The sequence below is a fragment of the Haemaphysalis longicornis genome, unplaced genomic scaffold (assembly GCF_048455015.1).
Source record: "Haemaphysalis longicornis isolate Haplotype H1 unplaced genomic scaffold, Haemaphysalis longicornis Haplotype H1 scaffold_3, whole genome shotgun sequence".
Lineage (NCBI taxonomy): Eukaryota > Metazoa > Arthropoda > Arachnida > Ixodida > Ixodidae > Haemaphysalis > Haemaphysalis longicornis.
The window spans coordinates 10,458,408-10,474,303 of NW_027526335.1; the positions used below are offsets into that span (position 1 = coordinate 10,458,408).

Below are 15,896 nucleotides of genomic sequence, written 5' to 3' on the forward strand. Positions count from 1 at the left end.
GAGAAATGGGAGGGGGGGATGAGGGAGGCGGTCCGACGATGTGCCGGGGGTGGCATAAAACTGCCCCGCGGGCCGCATGTTGCTGACCCTGGTTTACGTAATGCGCGGACTTTTATGTGCGTTGAATATACGGTCATATTAGTAGAACGTGAATCCTATGAGGTGCTCAGAACGTGGTCAATGCAAAACTAAAATGTATACAAGAATGGTCTCTGTCCAATAAGCTCACACTAAACGTATCTAATATTCTCCTTAGGCCACCATATACACTGTACCAATCGCAGTGCACTCACGGCATGCGGAAATTATATGTTTGCAAAAAATTTCGTGCGGAAAAACTTTTTAGGAGACAGGGTTTCCACTCCGACGCAAGCGGCGACATGAGTTTGCTCCGGCGAAAAGCTTCGTCTTCGTAAGGTGGCTTTCCCGCACTGCGTTTTTTAGCACGCCTGCGCAGCGCGCGAGCGCCATGAAATCCCTCACTAAGGCTTCGCACAAAAGTGCTAAGAAAGATTAATTCCGTAGTTCCCACAGACAATGCTGGTGTTGCAACTACGTGGCTACCGCTTAGCCGAATTACCGTATACCAAATCATCCAAACAACTTGCATTTTCTTCTCAAGGTAAATATTCAATGCCGTCATCCAGAGACCTGTACGATCAGCGGTGATTGTAGTAAATTCGTGCAAAAATTTGGGACTATCTGCGTTATTTCGTTATGCAGTAAAAGCTCGTTAATTCGAACTCTGTTAATTCGAACTGACACCCTTGTCCCGGCACAGCCCTGTATATTTCAATGGAGGAAAACTCCCGATAATCCGAACGCGTCGGTATCCAGAACGGTTAATTCGAACTACGATCCCCTGGTTTCCATCGATCCTCGCAAAAGAAGTCGGCCCAGAGTGATTACAATGTGTTGCAAATCCAAACCAAACCAAATTTACTAGAGATGCAAAACAACGAAACAGAAAAACAACAGCGTGGCTCGCGCGCTACGCTCCTGCAACGGCTTATTTCGCTTCTACAGAGGGCGCCGCGCCACCGGCGCCAGTGCTCCGGCGCATGTCATTATCATTTACGAAACCCCCAGCCACAAACGTGTAGTAGCGCCTAATTCGCGATAACGAGTCCATAGGTCGCTTCTTTGTGTTCTGCCCACGCAGTATGGCGCGATTTCCATTCATTCTAGTGCCCGCCCGCTAATTCGAACTCCGCTTAATTCGAACAATTTTATGGTCCCCTTCGAGTTCGAATTAATGAGCTTTTACTGTAGTACCGTTAACGAACGTGCTCCCATCACTGCTTTTAATTCAAAGCTCATTCTTTGCTTGTCGTACTCTTAAAATTATTTATTAAAGGTGATCTTTCTTGGGCTACTTAAACACAGAAATATTGGTTTGTGTATGTATGTCTGTCTGTCGGTCTGTGACTCGATTCAGCTAACCGGCCAAAGTAAAACAAGGCCTGCGCAATAGCCTTATATAGTCACAGCTAAATCTACCCGTCTAAGTCCGGTGTAATGTTCATAATTGTCAACATTGTTGGAGAACAACAAGACATTACGCAAATATAAGACAAAAAATCAATACAGAAGTGATATTTGCAGTGTTCCTTTACAAAAAATCATACATGCTTGATTGTTGCGAAATTAAATACTTCATCAACTGCAGAAAAAAAATTCACTCCGCCGTTGCCTGGTGTCGCCCGCGCCACTATAGCTTCTGGCGTCATTTTAAGAAATCAACCGGCAACAGTTACGAAAGGTTCCACTAGATAGGTTTCATGTTCAGCTTGGAACGCACGTGGAGTAGGGCAACGTCGTTCTATCAACGGTGAAGGAGGGCGCCTCGATTCACACGCGTCTCCACCGTACGGCAGCTTTGGCATCGATACACCCGGCCTGGAGCAGTGGAACGCGGTAAATTTAAAATGATTTAAGCAAACCTTTGGCGTCTTTACCTTGGGAGCAGTGCGGCGCAAGAGGAACAACATGGGAGGTGAGCGGTAAAGCGAAGGGATGCATTTACTTGGCAAAAGTCGATAAAGACTATCGTCTTTTGTCGGCATTTGCAACGAAAGGAGCAGATACGCGGCCAATTTTTATATGCGTGATCGCTTACCGATTATACGATTTGGTTGTCCTACGTATTGTACTTCGAAATTGCACTTTTAGGAAGCGACATTGAGGCTTTTTGCGTATCGTTTCATACCTGTCTTATATGCTGAATTACTGTTTTTGCCTTGCAATCATATTGGAGCGAATAATGTCCAGTTTTTGCTATTTTATATATTCAGTGCCGTGCTTCTAATCAGCTTTCCAATCAGGCTGTGCTTGTCTACATGCCCCGGGTTTGTTATGTGTGCACGAATGTTAACCTGTGCACACATGTTTTGAACTGTATGGTTCATAGCTACTTAACATCTAGGGACCGAAAATTGATCTTTGTAGTTGTTGATGTGAACGATTCACAATAAATCATTTGAGCTGCAGTTAAACTACTGTAGTTTCAGTGAATCTTCAGTGAAAATTTACCTCAGTATTGGTACGGGACCCTACTACGTATGCATATACGAGTGGCTTGGAATAAGGTAATAGATGGGAGGCTGCCTCCAAGCGTTTTTCTTTTTTTTAAATGTCGACTCACTTATAGCCACGCTTCATCATCTGCTACTTACTGCATGATCCCTCCCCAGTACCAGATCGCACCCTCCACTGCACGATCTAAATATTTCTAACACATGTGAATCTAAAGTGTGGTTGTTTCAGGCACAGCCGTGCGCTGAGATGCGTGGCCAGGCGGAGAGGGCAAAACTCTGCACGGACCTCCGATTTCGCACTGCGTACAAGAAGGCGGCATCAGCCAGCCAGCTAGTGGTTGTGGTGGCGCTACCTTTGTCCGGTGGAGCACGGACGCCTTGTACTTGTCGATGAGCAGCTCGACGACGCCCACGTGTCCCAGCTGCGTGGCGATGTGCAGCGGCGTGCGGTCCTCGCTGTCGATGAGGTTGGGGTTGGCGCCCGCGTGGTGGAACAGCTTGACGGCCTGCTCGTCGCCCTCGCGGGCGGCCACGTGCAGCGGCGTCTGTCCCTCGGCGTTCTGCTGGTTCACGGGGCTCTGGCACTCGACCAGGAAGCGCATGATGTCCAGGTCGCGCCGCCGCGCCGCCAAGTGCAGCGCCGTGTTGCCCGTGCTCGGGTGCACGTACGAGACCTGCTCGCGCGTCATGGCGCCCAGCAGGTCGCGGCACACGCCGTGGTTCCCCGCCTCCACGGCCAGGAACAGGGGGATGTTGCCGTCCTGCAAGCAGCGCCCACACCGCTCCCTGAGGAACCGAGAGGCAACCACTCGATCGGCTGGTAGCAGCACTGACTGGTGCGATTTCTACCTTGGCCCCATAGCGAATGTTGTAGAGTTGCACTAGTTGGGACCGAAGGAGGACAGGCCTGCCAGTGGGGGTGGCGTGCTTAGCAGTTGGACTCGACCGGGCTGGGCCATAGTTTGCGCGCCACCAGGCGGACTCTGTCCTTGCATTACGGCCAATGCAGTGTACATAGCTGAAGGCAGTTACCTCGTGCATGCAGCGATGCGATGAAGCCCTAGGAGGGGGAGCTGCGGCCCGTAGCTGGACGTGGGATACTAGCAGAAGCGCACCGTTCAGCGCACACTAATAACGCTTACCAGCGGAGCATGCAAGCGGAGCAAGCAGAGAAAGAAGCAGAGTGCGTTCAGCATGAACAAATGGCGACGTATTGGCGGGGTGATTAAACGTAGAGGATTTCACAGGAAGAGCAAGGAAGAACACCCATAGCTCGATTCGCCAATGCAACTGCTCTTCGCCTATTACAGGACCGCTGTTGCGACGTGCCGACTGAAGTTCACTGTGCGGACCGGCTTTTACTCATACCTCCAAGGCAGGCCTATCCGCAGATTTCCAAGGCCGCCGACTTTACGTAGGTGTTACTTTCTGCTTTTCGAGAATTCTCGTTATGGGTCTTCGTCAGAGGTATTAGGCGGCCCTTAATATGGAGCCGATGATTTATCTTTAACGCAGTTATATTTACTGTGAGACGTAGACGTGGCCGAACAAGGCAACAAAGTTGCCGTCATACCGTCAAAGTTACCGTGGTAAACGCCGCTCGCGCAGCCAGCGCTCCCAGACACGACGCTGGCAAACAGCTTTAGGAAAACGCAACGACACTTCTTCAGCACTTGCCGCTTACTGCCACTGCCAAGTGCTCTCCGAACTCTCTTGAAAAAAAAATTGGGCCATCTTCACTAACGTGAAACCTGGGGAGGGGCCAAGCATGAACTGCGTTAGTGTATTCAAAAATTGTAAGTCTTTCTTGCCACACGACGCGCGCTGATTGGGCGCCGGAGAAGCGCCAGTGGGAGGAGCAATTGCGCGCTTGCTGAGGCGGTGGCGCCTTCTCTTGCGTTGAACAGGATTTAAGCAATTTGCATGCGCTATCTGCCCAAGTTTGGGCTAGTGGCAGGGGTCGATGCGAGCGCAGTGCAATGCGCGCACCCTGCCCTGGGGGCTCGTCCTCGGTGATGAACGAGGTCCCGGCACCAAGCAAGTATGCCTTTTCTTGCTTAAGCCGACCACCCGACCCGATCAGGCCTAGCGTCGAGAGGCGGTTGAGTGTAACACAAATTATAACCTGTATAAAAACAGCTTCTGACACCTTAGGAAACAGCGCGAAAAACTTGGACAGAGAGAGGGCAAACAGACACGAGCGCTGCCGAGCACCTGGTGAAATTTTATTATTAGACTTGGCAATAAATAGAAGAAGGTAACAACGTAATCATACGCCAGTACGAGAAAGAAAAAAAAAAGAAAAGCGAGATAAACAAAGCTTAAAAAGGCGGCGTCGGCTATAAAAGGCGATAAAACACACAAACATACTTTTCATCTGGCCAGATACGCAATCTCCCGCTGAAAGAGTGCCACGGAAGGCGAATTCACGCATCCCTCCCCCTTAATGCTTATAACTGAAGCCTCAAAGATTTCGCGGGATCGGCCGTCACGGTACCGTTTTAAGATGCGGGCTTCGTTGAGCTTGGGGTAGCAATTTTTGCAGTATTTTCTTGCACTGTAAGGCAAGATTGCTCCCTGTTCCTATGCGCATGCTATATGCGTGCTCACGAAGGCGGTCGTTAACGCACCTGCCACTCTGGCCCAGCTTCTGCTTGTGCTTGACGATTGCTGAAGCGGACAGGGAACGTTGCACAAATCTTTAAATCATGCTAGTTTATTTCGAACCGGTTTTATCCATGATTTACTTTTCTTTTAGTAGTCGTTACGTTCTAGAGCAAAGGGTTGGAAAACGAGTGTCTCGGTGTTTTAGTGCAGTGGTTGCAGGAGACGATGACAGGAGACGCCGACAGTCCGAGCCCGTAAGGTGCTTCGCCCCTACAACACCAGCTGGCGTTCTCTAATTACATGGTCAGCCACGTTTAAGTCGTCGCGAGCGCATTCTTTACCCCCTCTCTTTACTAACCCACATTCCAACTCTCTACCCGGGTGAAACGAGGCGGATTTGTGCGCACCGGCCGCGGTGATATCTCGACAACGCGGGGAAAACAAACGCGCTGTAAACTGACTTTTTCGCTATAAACTCAAAAGAAGGTGTGTGATACTGCTGACTGTCACGCGTCAACGAACACAACGGCGGGAATGATGGTGGTTGCCATTTATTGTCCAATCACCCACGATGATCACCCACGATGACGATGATCAATTTGCGCGTAGCGACCGAGTTCGCGCGGGAGCTAACCACAAGAGGGACCAATAGCCTCTGAAAAAAGCGATTGTGTAGTTCGGGGACGCGCGCAGGCGTCCCCGAACTCAGCGTCCCCGAACTACACAATCTCTCGTCGTCATGGACTGATACGGCGCGCGCTTGGCCTGTTCGCCCAGGCGCGCGCCGTACAGCTGATGACGACGAGAACGGAAATGATTATTATGATTGTTATCATGATCATCACTAATGACTCTCCAGCGATTGAAGCGCAATTGGGGTCGAATACCAAGACAAGCCCATTACAGGCTGCGTTCGACAGATTGAAGGCAAAGGAGCCGAAGTGCTACAGGATACGGCCGCTTTTTGATGGGAATTCTGAGAGCTCCCGTTACGACCGTTCGCGTCTGCAATTCCCGAGGGTTGCGTGGTAAGCCGAGCACTTTTTTGGGTCGCATAACGTACGCTGGCTTCAGCGTATTACAAACTGTGCCGGTAACGGCTGTCACCTGGGCCGACATTGGATGCGTTGGACTTCCGTCTTTTATATTAACTTTTGGACTTTTGGACTTTATATTAACGTTGGACTTTTATATTAACGCCAAAACGATCCGAATTTACTGAGTTAACGCGTTGACCTTCCCACTCAAATTAATCAGTCGTATGCAAGAGATAAACATTCTGTGGCCTCCCCCCCCCCCTTCCCACACACACAAAAAAAAAAACGCAATGAGCTCGATCGTAATAACTGAATTCCGCAATAAAATTATCCGGCTACCGAATTAAGAGGTGAAGGACATGACATACTGCCGTTCGCATCGAAGTGGGAGACTATAGAGCAAGGAAGATACGCTAATTTTGGCTGACGGCCATGTGGGGTAAGGTGTACATAAGGTTGTTCACAAGCATGACAGGCGATAACGAAACAGCGAAAGTATGGGTATTCTGTGTGTTTTCACTGACCCGTGATAGCTTTTATAAGCTGCGAAATTTCCTCTCGCTGTACCCTCACTAAGCAGCGATTGCGGCCTACTTTCCCTGCAGCGTTGGCAGCGTGAGGTCAAGTGGCCTTGTGAGCCCCTGCCGTGCGGCACCGAAAGGTTCACGCAGATCGGACACCCTCGCACGATTTCCGCGCCGTCTCTCGTGCGTGCACATCGAGCATGGGCTCCCCGACGTCGACGGCGGTTCGCTGCCTGCTGCTAGTGCTGCTGGTGCTGCTGTGGCGCGGCCCGGTGCGCGCCGAAAACCTGGCCGCTTGCGGCAGGATCTGCGGAGGCTTCATGCAGCTCGAGTGCGAGTCCGAGTGCAAGTGCGTCTTCTACCCGGCCAGCGACTTCGGCATCTGCATGCCGCCCATGTTCAACGAGAGCAACCTTCCCGAGGTCAAGTTTTTCTGAGCCCCGTTTCGTCCATGCTGCACTGTTCAATACACGCCGCCCAGCAACGGCCCGCAGACTATACATGTCGCTTGTCTTGCTTGCTTGCGAGCCTTAGCAAGAACTCGAGGCCCACGCGGGCCTTTGGAAACGAGCAGTCCCACAGCCGATTTGGTGCCTGCGATTTCTGTTCCAGGCCGGTAGTCGCGGGCACACTGGAGATGGAGATTGAAAGACAAACAAAGCACACGGCTTTGGATGCCGCAATGGTGCAACTCTGATGGCCCACACGTCGTCTGAAACGCCCGAACCTTCATCCGACCGAGTGCGAGGGTTGCCCAAGTAGATTCATAAGTAGCCAAGAGCATTCCAGGGTATGCATCAAAATCAGTGGGAAGGTTTGGCTACTCCTTGGTCGTTTAGCTTGGCGAAAGGGGAGGGGAGGACTTGTTGAACAGTAGATATAGGCAAGTCTCGTTTGAGACATCTATAGATCTTGCGTTAAGGCCTATAACCGGATGCACGCGACTGTTGAGGGAAGGGTATGCTATAATCGGCCATTAAATCGTTCTTTACGCAGTCCGTCCCAGTTTAGCTTCATTATATACAAATCGACAGTTCCCTGCGCGTACGCACCCGCCACGACTCTGCAATACTTGTCCTCTGCAGCCTATTTATGCCTGAATGACCGAAGCGAGAAAAGCCCCGCTGTAACGAACCGTTCAGGTAGAAAAAATGAAACCCAATTCCACGTAGAGATGTAAGCGGTAGAAAAAAAAAAAGTTAAAAAATTCCGGAGAAAACAGTTTCCTTTCGTTTTTTTTTTTCAACCAGGATAAAATTTTAAAAAAAGCAGCTTCCCCACGCAATTCTGTGGTGATGCGACTCTTGCTAAACACTGGTGGACTTCTGGCTAACATCGCAGAATACAGAGCCTGAAATGGAGTTTGGTCAAGAGAAGGAGTGTGGGAATCTTCGAGGCACGTGCAGCCATTGCGGCTGCAATCCAACCTCATTGTCCAGACGGCTTTGTCCGCTGCAAAGCTAAGCATTGACCCGTCCAGCAAAAATTAATCCGTTCGCAATGGCTTTTCTTTCAAATTTTTGTATTTTTATGAAAGAAACAGGAAAATTTTCACGCCCCTGAAAATTTAATAAAAATTTACATCGGGCTGACACACCCCAAGGCCATCCCAATCCTACAGCGATTGGCTAGAGACCTAGAGGTGGTCATTTTCTGGACTCCTGGCCAGTCGGGTCTTGTTGGGAACGAAGCGGCGCACGCTGCCGCTCGAGAACACTCCCGGGCATCCCAATCCTCAACACAAGCTGCCCTGAGAGGCACGGACCGTGAACCTACCCACCCTGCAGCCCTTGACAACATATACAGCTCATTCTTGTCACATTACAACCACACGAGAAGAACATATTATCCCCCCCCCCCCCCCCCCCCACACACACACATACACACACCACACGTTATCTAACTACGAGGCATATATCTACAGCCCTTTTCTTTCCTCCATGTCTACAGCAGACTGCAAACTGACACCTTTTACAACCACACCATCCTCGCACACATATCTCACTCTTATACCCCTACAACTGCGCGCACTGCGACACACCTCCCACAACCTATCACCTCGTCTACTCCTGCCCACGCAACCTGACCCCGTTCCCTCCTCTCCCCCAGAGCAGTGGGAGTCCGCGCTGACCAGCTCGGCGCCGGAGCGCCAAAAAGCCCTGGTGCAACGAGCCCTGGAACCAGCAAAGGCTCGCGGCCTCCTGGACGTAGGAAGCTGACCACCGCCCCTCACTCCCGTCCTTTTGCGCAATAAATGTTCATTCCTCCTCCTAGTCCCGCCCAGTGCGAAGTCTACTGAAACAGCAGAGCTGTGGTCATCTTGTGTCGGCTCGAACGTCTACGGGCGCTCGCCCAAGAAATTTACCGTTCACTCAAGGGAATCAGTAGCTAAACCTCAGCGGCAGAGGAGGGGAACTCATCCCTGCGAGACCACTGCGCCCTCTATCGATGGGTATAGGAACCTGCTCCTACCCCGCGTGACGCAAGACCTACAGCAGACATCCGGAAAGGTTCGGCCTGCAACAGCCCCGCTGTTAATTAAAAACACAAAAACACAAGGTCAGGGTGCCTGGCGTCGCTCGAGACGGTGCGCGCGCAGGCGTGGGCCTCCCATCGGCTCACCATGTCGGGTACCATGCGCACGTTCTTGTCTCCGGCTCGGAGCAGCAGTTGCAGCGGAACGATGGCGGCCCCCGTCGCACGTGCACTCAGCATATGGATCGGCAGCTGGCCTTTGGGCTGCGGGAAAACGTGATGCGCGCGCAGGGGGAATTATTTGCCACGCTCACCATAGGAACGTGCCGACTTCTGTATCTGTTCCGAATATGTTTATCACGTTACAGCGCAATCCCCCACTGAAAAATGCATGAGCGTCGCTTACGCATTACTTGGCTCATTTGGCGATAAGAGCAGCGTGACCAGATGGGCGTTGCCAGAAAAGCGTGGCCGCAACCTTTCATGACAATGGCCATTGGCTGTGACGGCCTAGCAACATACCCATTCAGGTGATTGGCCACTGACGATGACAGCAGCCGTCAGAAGCTCTCAGCCGATTCACCAATCCCCATTTGGCTGTTACGCCAACAGTTCACACTCACCCGCACAAGGGGGTTGTCCAATGGCAATGACGGCTGCCGTGGGAAGTTAACTGCCAATTCACAACTTCAGATTTGGCTGCTCACATACACACTCAGTGGGATTGGCCACCGACAGCTGCCGTCAGAGGCTCAAGGCCAATCCATAAAGTCTCTTTGGCAGTGACGTCAACACACCCATTCACACATATGCTTTGTGTTTTTCACAAATCGATGAGAGGGTGGCAAACAAGGAACGCGCATAACAACTAACACCATGCCAACATTACACAGTCAAGTCTTTGCCCCCTTGCTTCGACAACACACAACTTTATGACCCAAGTCTTTTAGGATCCATATTACAAGCAGTTCTCCACAAAACAGGGCATGTGCTCAGGGCCCGTGTTTTCTCGTTTCTTAACTCCATCCGTGTATATGTGCTGTTTCAACCTCTATGGCCGGCAGCGAAGGTAACCATTTGACCACTGGCATTGGTTGCATAAAAAACAAAACCCCTTTCTTAAGAAAAAAATGCATTCTCAATGTCAACCGAATCAAATCTAAGTCCAAACTCTACGCTCCCAGAGTCCAAAATCGAAACAGACAAAATACAAAGCCAACTCAGCCAAAGGAAATGCTGATCGACCAAAATATGTAACTGAAAAGTATCATGATGACTTAATTCGGTCCAGAACTGAGAGGTTCTTTGACAGTTATCCTTCTCGCCGGTGTCTTATCCGCACTTGCAAAGGTGATAATTGAAATTTATTATAAAGGTGTTAGGTATACTGAAGCAAATGAAATTGTCAGTGCTTTCCACACACATTTTACAGCACGTTATTTGGGGGGTCCAGTATTAATGCTCGGCATTTAAAGTTCCATTCTCTCATTGGCTTACTTCCCAGGCTTACAGACGACAAGTGCATGATTATGTCAGGGCCTATTATACTGGAGGAAGTTAAGGATGCCATCTCCGCGCTTAAGACCAACAAGACCCCGGGGCAAGATGGCCTTGGGGTTGGGAGTTCTATCAGAAGTTTTCTGGTATCCTTGCTCCAGTTCTCTTGGACGTATTTACGGCTGCCTATGATCATAATATCTTGCCGCCAACGTTTTATTCAGGACACACGGTGCTAATCCCCAAAACTGCGGATGCAGAAAAACTAAGGTATGTAGAGGGTTACCGACCAATCTCCCTCTGCAACGTTGACTACAAAATTTTTGCAAAAATTTCATCTAGGCGCCTTTAATTTGTAATCGCTAGTTTAGTGGGGTCCCACCAAACTTGCGGTATTCGGGGCAGGAGTATTCACACAAACATTCATATTGCTCGTTCTGTCTTGGAGTGCCTGTTCGATTCGGTAGATCAGATGGCCCTAATACAAATTGACCTTGCAAAAGCGTTTGATCGGGTTTCTCACGATTTCTATGTCGCACTTCTGCCAGCAGTCAACTTAGGTGATGTGTTATACAAGGGAATCAAGCTGTGCTATAATCGGTGCACTACGCAGCTTATCGTCAATCGTATTCTGTCTAAGCCGATTGCAATCAAGTCGTCTGTCAGACAAGGCTGCCCCCTGTCACCGTTGCTGTTCGCATTGTACCTCTAGCCTCTTTGTCTCAGCATTCAGCAGAGTCAAGGAGTGAAAGGTTTTTGCTTACAATCGTGCGAAGTTAAGGTGCTTGCTTATGCAGATGATATAGCGTATTTTTGCACTGACAAAAGGAGTGTCCAGGAAGCCTTTACAGTGACTAAGCAGCTCTGCGATATGTATGGAGCGGATGTTAATATGGAAAAACTAAGGGATTTTGTATCGGACAATGGGGAACGAAACCATTCAGATTCGAAGGTATTATTTGGGATAGCGCCCCACTCCAGTACCTCGGCGTGCCGTTACATCAAATACGGAACATAGGGCCTCATTGGTCATCAGCGCTCACGCAAGTTAAGCGCGCATCACAGGAATGGAATGGGCGAGACCTCTCTGTGTTTGCACGTGCAAGAATATGTAATGTATTCCTTGCCACGAAGCTCCTTTATGTGCTTCAAGTGCTTCACTGTGCGCGAGCGAAATTTCAGGCCCTACATAGAGTTTTTGCAACATTTGTGCGGGGTTCTCAATGGGAACCTATGGGCAGGGACAACCTGTTTCTTCCTTTAAAGGCAGGAGGTGTTGGGCTCATGCATTTGTTTGTACACCAACTTGTGTCTCGTTTTTTCTTCTACAAATTGGTTGATCACCCACTTTTCCTAACTGTACTTCAGCAGCGCATAAGTTTCCATTTGCCTTTTTTGCTTATATGTACGGGCGAAGTTAATATGAAGCCTCCATGGGGATTTCTCAAGGATGTTGTGGAGTCTCTTAACTTTCTTTCCGCGCGGTTTTCCTTGGAATAACTGTTCAGCATGTCAATGAAAACTATGACGAGCACTCTTATTGAAAGTCTATTCCGGTGCATATTTATCGCCAGTCTTACTTAGGCAAGCAGAAAAGCAATGTTTTAAAACGCGTAATGAGTATGTGTATTCCGCCAAATGCAAAAACGTTTTTATTCAAGCTGCGTTCTTCCACACTCCCAGTTAAGACATGGCTGCGCGAAAAGGGAATGCCTATCTAATCAACCAGAGACAATTGATCATTGTTTTGTGTTGTGCCGGGACGCTGTGTTCTTCCGGGACGTTTTGCAGCGGACACTGAAAAAGGACATTAACATCACCCCGTACACCATTCGCTTCCTGCCATTTGAAGATGTTAATCGGGTGCCATATGACGTTTTTGTTCTCCTAGGATTGCATGTGCAGCTTTCCCGCTCATGGCAGTCCTTTCAACAGTGATTACTCTGCAATTTTTTAGCGAAATGAAACGTTCTTTTGCACAGCAAATATTTGGGGTGAATGCTTGCTTTGTGCACAGTTTCAAGTCGCGCACGTAGCGCGACTAGGTTCCTGAGCCATGGAAACTATCCCATAGAAATGCATGGGGAGTAAGATTTGACAGCGAATTACACAAAAAATATTCAGAAACCTGGAAAGTTCTTTTAGTTTTTTCATCTTCACGTTGACTTCTGGCTTTATGCCAAATATCACTTTCCTAAAGTGGTTTTGCTAGGTTCCTGAGAGGTTGGAATTTTGAGCGAGAAAGCTGGGTATGGTTTAGCTCGTGGAAGTGCTGCATGACTGATCGGCATGCGGAACCCCGTAGGCCGACCAAGTGCATTTTTCGGGAACACGCGGCGTTGGTGCGGAGCGTTTATGCTGCGCTGAGTGATCCACCGGAGTGGCTGCCTCTTTTGAATGCGTGCGTTTGCTTGCCTGATTTTTGACATGGTGCTGATGTTTGTTCGACTGATGTCCTTGCCCTTTGCCGTCTGTTAGTGTTTCTATTGTGTGTTAAGTGTCTTGTGTTCTAAAGTTTTCTAAAATTTCCACGCAATAAAGAAAAAAAAAAAGACCAAAATGCGATGACGGCGCCATTGGATAGACGTCGGCTTCATATAAAGCGAGGGGTGCAGGTTCGATTCCGACCACGGGAAGCGCCTTTTTTTCTTCTTGTTGGCTTTCGTGCAGTGCGTTCATCACCATCATGTGCCATTTGTGGAAACTTCAGTGCCCTATTCTAGAACACTGTCGTGGAAACCCATTGTGTAATGTTGGCTTTCCTGCAGTGCGTTTTGGCGTAACTACGTCGTATCAGTGAGGCATACAAAGCTTGGCTTTAATACCGTGTCCGAATGGCGCAACCGGATACACGTTGGCTTTATAACGAGAGGGACCCGGACACCCAGGCTCGATTCCGACCACTGGAAGCGTTTTTTAAAAGACGATTCTTTCTTGGGCTATACTTGAACCCGAAAATTTTGGTCTGTCTGTCTGTTTGCCTGTTCCTCGATTCAGCCTCCCGACCAAAAGTTAAAGGAACACTTGAAGGATAGGTTTATATAAACAGAACTATGTTTATACAAGCAGATAGGTTTATATAAGCAGAAGTAGGTTTATATAAGCTTTGAATTTCTAAATCACTAAATCTGAAAACACAGTTCACACTTATCAACATTATTAAACAAGATGAAAGCAATAGGTATATTTGTGGCAAAACATCAATAGAAAACTGGGACTCGCCGTGTTTTTTAAACTGAAAATAAATGTTTGCTTGATATCTGCGATAGCAAATAAAAAAATACGCGTTGAAAACAATACTTTGACGCAAAAATAAAAAGATAGCAGGTGACGAGTCTGGACCAAGTGGCGGCGTTCCAAGTTCAACAGCAACAAAAGGTTCCTGTAGATGACGTGCGATCAGTGGAACGCTGAAAATTGAATTGGCTTCAGCAAATCTCGCCCGTGCTTATCGGGAGAGGAGCGAAACGGAAGGGGAAGAGCGTGGCAGGGGGGGGGGGGTAGGGAAGATAAACATTTACGTGGCAGCGGCGGCCAATGATTACCGTCTTTCGACATTGGCCGTGAAGTGAGCAGATGCGCGGCTAATTTTTAACATGAAAGTGTTTTATTCCTGGATACACCAAGATTTCACTGACGTCATATCCGTCACGGAAACGACGCCAGTACAACAAAGCAAGCGACCTGTAAAGGTTGCACCCCTGCGCACAGGGTCTTCTTGCGGGGAAGCAACCTTTGGTACTAAAGAGCACGTTATACTTAGGGTTGTTCGCTTTCGGGTTTTAAATTTTAACACGAAAGGGTTTTATGCCGGGATACACCAAGATTTCACTGACATCAGATCCGTCACGGAAATGACGTCAGTACACCTTTGCCGAAGCGACCCGCCAGCAGGACACCCACAAGACAGCCGCCGACCTGCAAATCATGCTCAGCTGCAGATTTCGCTGCACATCTCACTTTCGTGGTTTACTGATTCCTATGACAGAGGAATCAACCACAGTTTTGTTTCCTGGTTGGCTTCACCCGCGATCATCATCATACAGAAAGTTGGCATTTCTGCGCTGCGTTTTGGTATGGATGGTCGCCATGATTGAGGCGAAGCAAGCTTCGCTTTAAAATCGGGCCCTCCCCTCGAGGGTGGCACGAGGGAGCTGGGAGCACTCACCCCTCCGGTGACGGTGGGATCGGCGCGCCGGTTGAGCAGCAGCCGCACCATGTCTTCCCGCACGTGGATGGCCGCCAGGTGCAGCGCCGTCTGTCCGTCCTGCACGCAACGAAGTAACGCATTTGGCGGAACCAACGCATTTGATCTTTCTAATGGCGTAAATAGAGGTAATTGGTCGGACAGAATTCTGAAAAACTAAAAAGATTGGCTGTAAAGAACTTACACGCTAGAGAAGCGGCATAAAAATGCCGCACATCAGTAGACAATTCTCTGAATTTCTGAAGATTTTTCCGTAATGCTCGAACCATCAGGCCTGTTCACTTTTGGGAAACAGGTAAGCGGCCAACTGTTACCTGCACATTAAGTAACCGGTTCATTGTGGATATTGCGGGACTCAGTTTGTATACATATAGCAGTTGGAAATACGCAAAAATAGCTGAGGATTTCATTTTGTCCAGTTCAGTAGGCGCTATTCAGCGATGCCATGGCTTTTCTAAACGACACGAAACTCGCAGATGCTTGGTGACGTGGCACATTACCCACCAGCAACGATCTCTGGTGTGGTTTTGCAGGAATAGACCTGCCTGCAGTTCGGGCACCCAGGCATACCTTAACAGAAGTATAGGGGGAGCCCTGAGGTAGGAGTCCCGATGAATTTTGTGGAATGTGCAGGAATTTTTCACACAAAAAAAATTTTCAGGGAACTGGAAACAGGGGATCAAGAGGGGCAAAGTGGTCTTGAGGCCCCCGCTGACCTTTTTACGCAAAGATGGATTGTGCATCCCAGCCAAAGAGGGTTTGCAGGGATGTATTTTGAAGGTAAAAAACCCCTGGCCATCTCCACTAAAGTGAAACCTGGGGAGGTGCGAAGCGTGCAAAATGTAAGCGTATTATTAGCGCCTTGGCGTTTTTTCCAACGGAGATGAAACCGTTGAGGGGTTGAGGTATGCAGCGTTGCTGTGAAAGTCTCTTGTCTTTGATGCACCAAGCATTCTAGCGCGAGGCGCAAACGAGTGTCCCGGTGTTTTCTTAGTACGCGTTACGAAGAGTT

The 15,896-nt window shown here is 49.1% G+C and overlaps 1 protein-coding gene across 1 annotated transcript in view; it reads right to left on the bottom strand.

Moving 5' to 3' along the window:
* The window catches only part of Nompc (no mechanoreceptor potential C), an 82,005-nt gene that overhangs the window by 33,571 nt on the left and 32,538 nt on the right, over positions 1-15,896 (bottom strand). The window contains exons 3-5 of the mRNA XM_077702292.1: positions 14,846-14,944; positions 9,328-9,444; positions 2,891-3,298 (exon numbers count right to left, since the gene is read on the bottom strand). Of these exons, the coding sequence (XP_077558418.1) occupies positions 2,891-3,298; positions 9,328-9,444; positions 14,846-14,944 (624 nt within the window). The remainder of the gene's footprint in view (positions 1-2,890; positions 3,299-9,327; positions 9,445-14,845; positions 14,945-15,896) is intronic.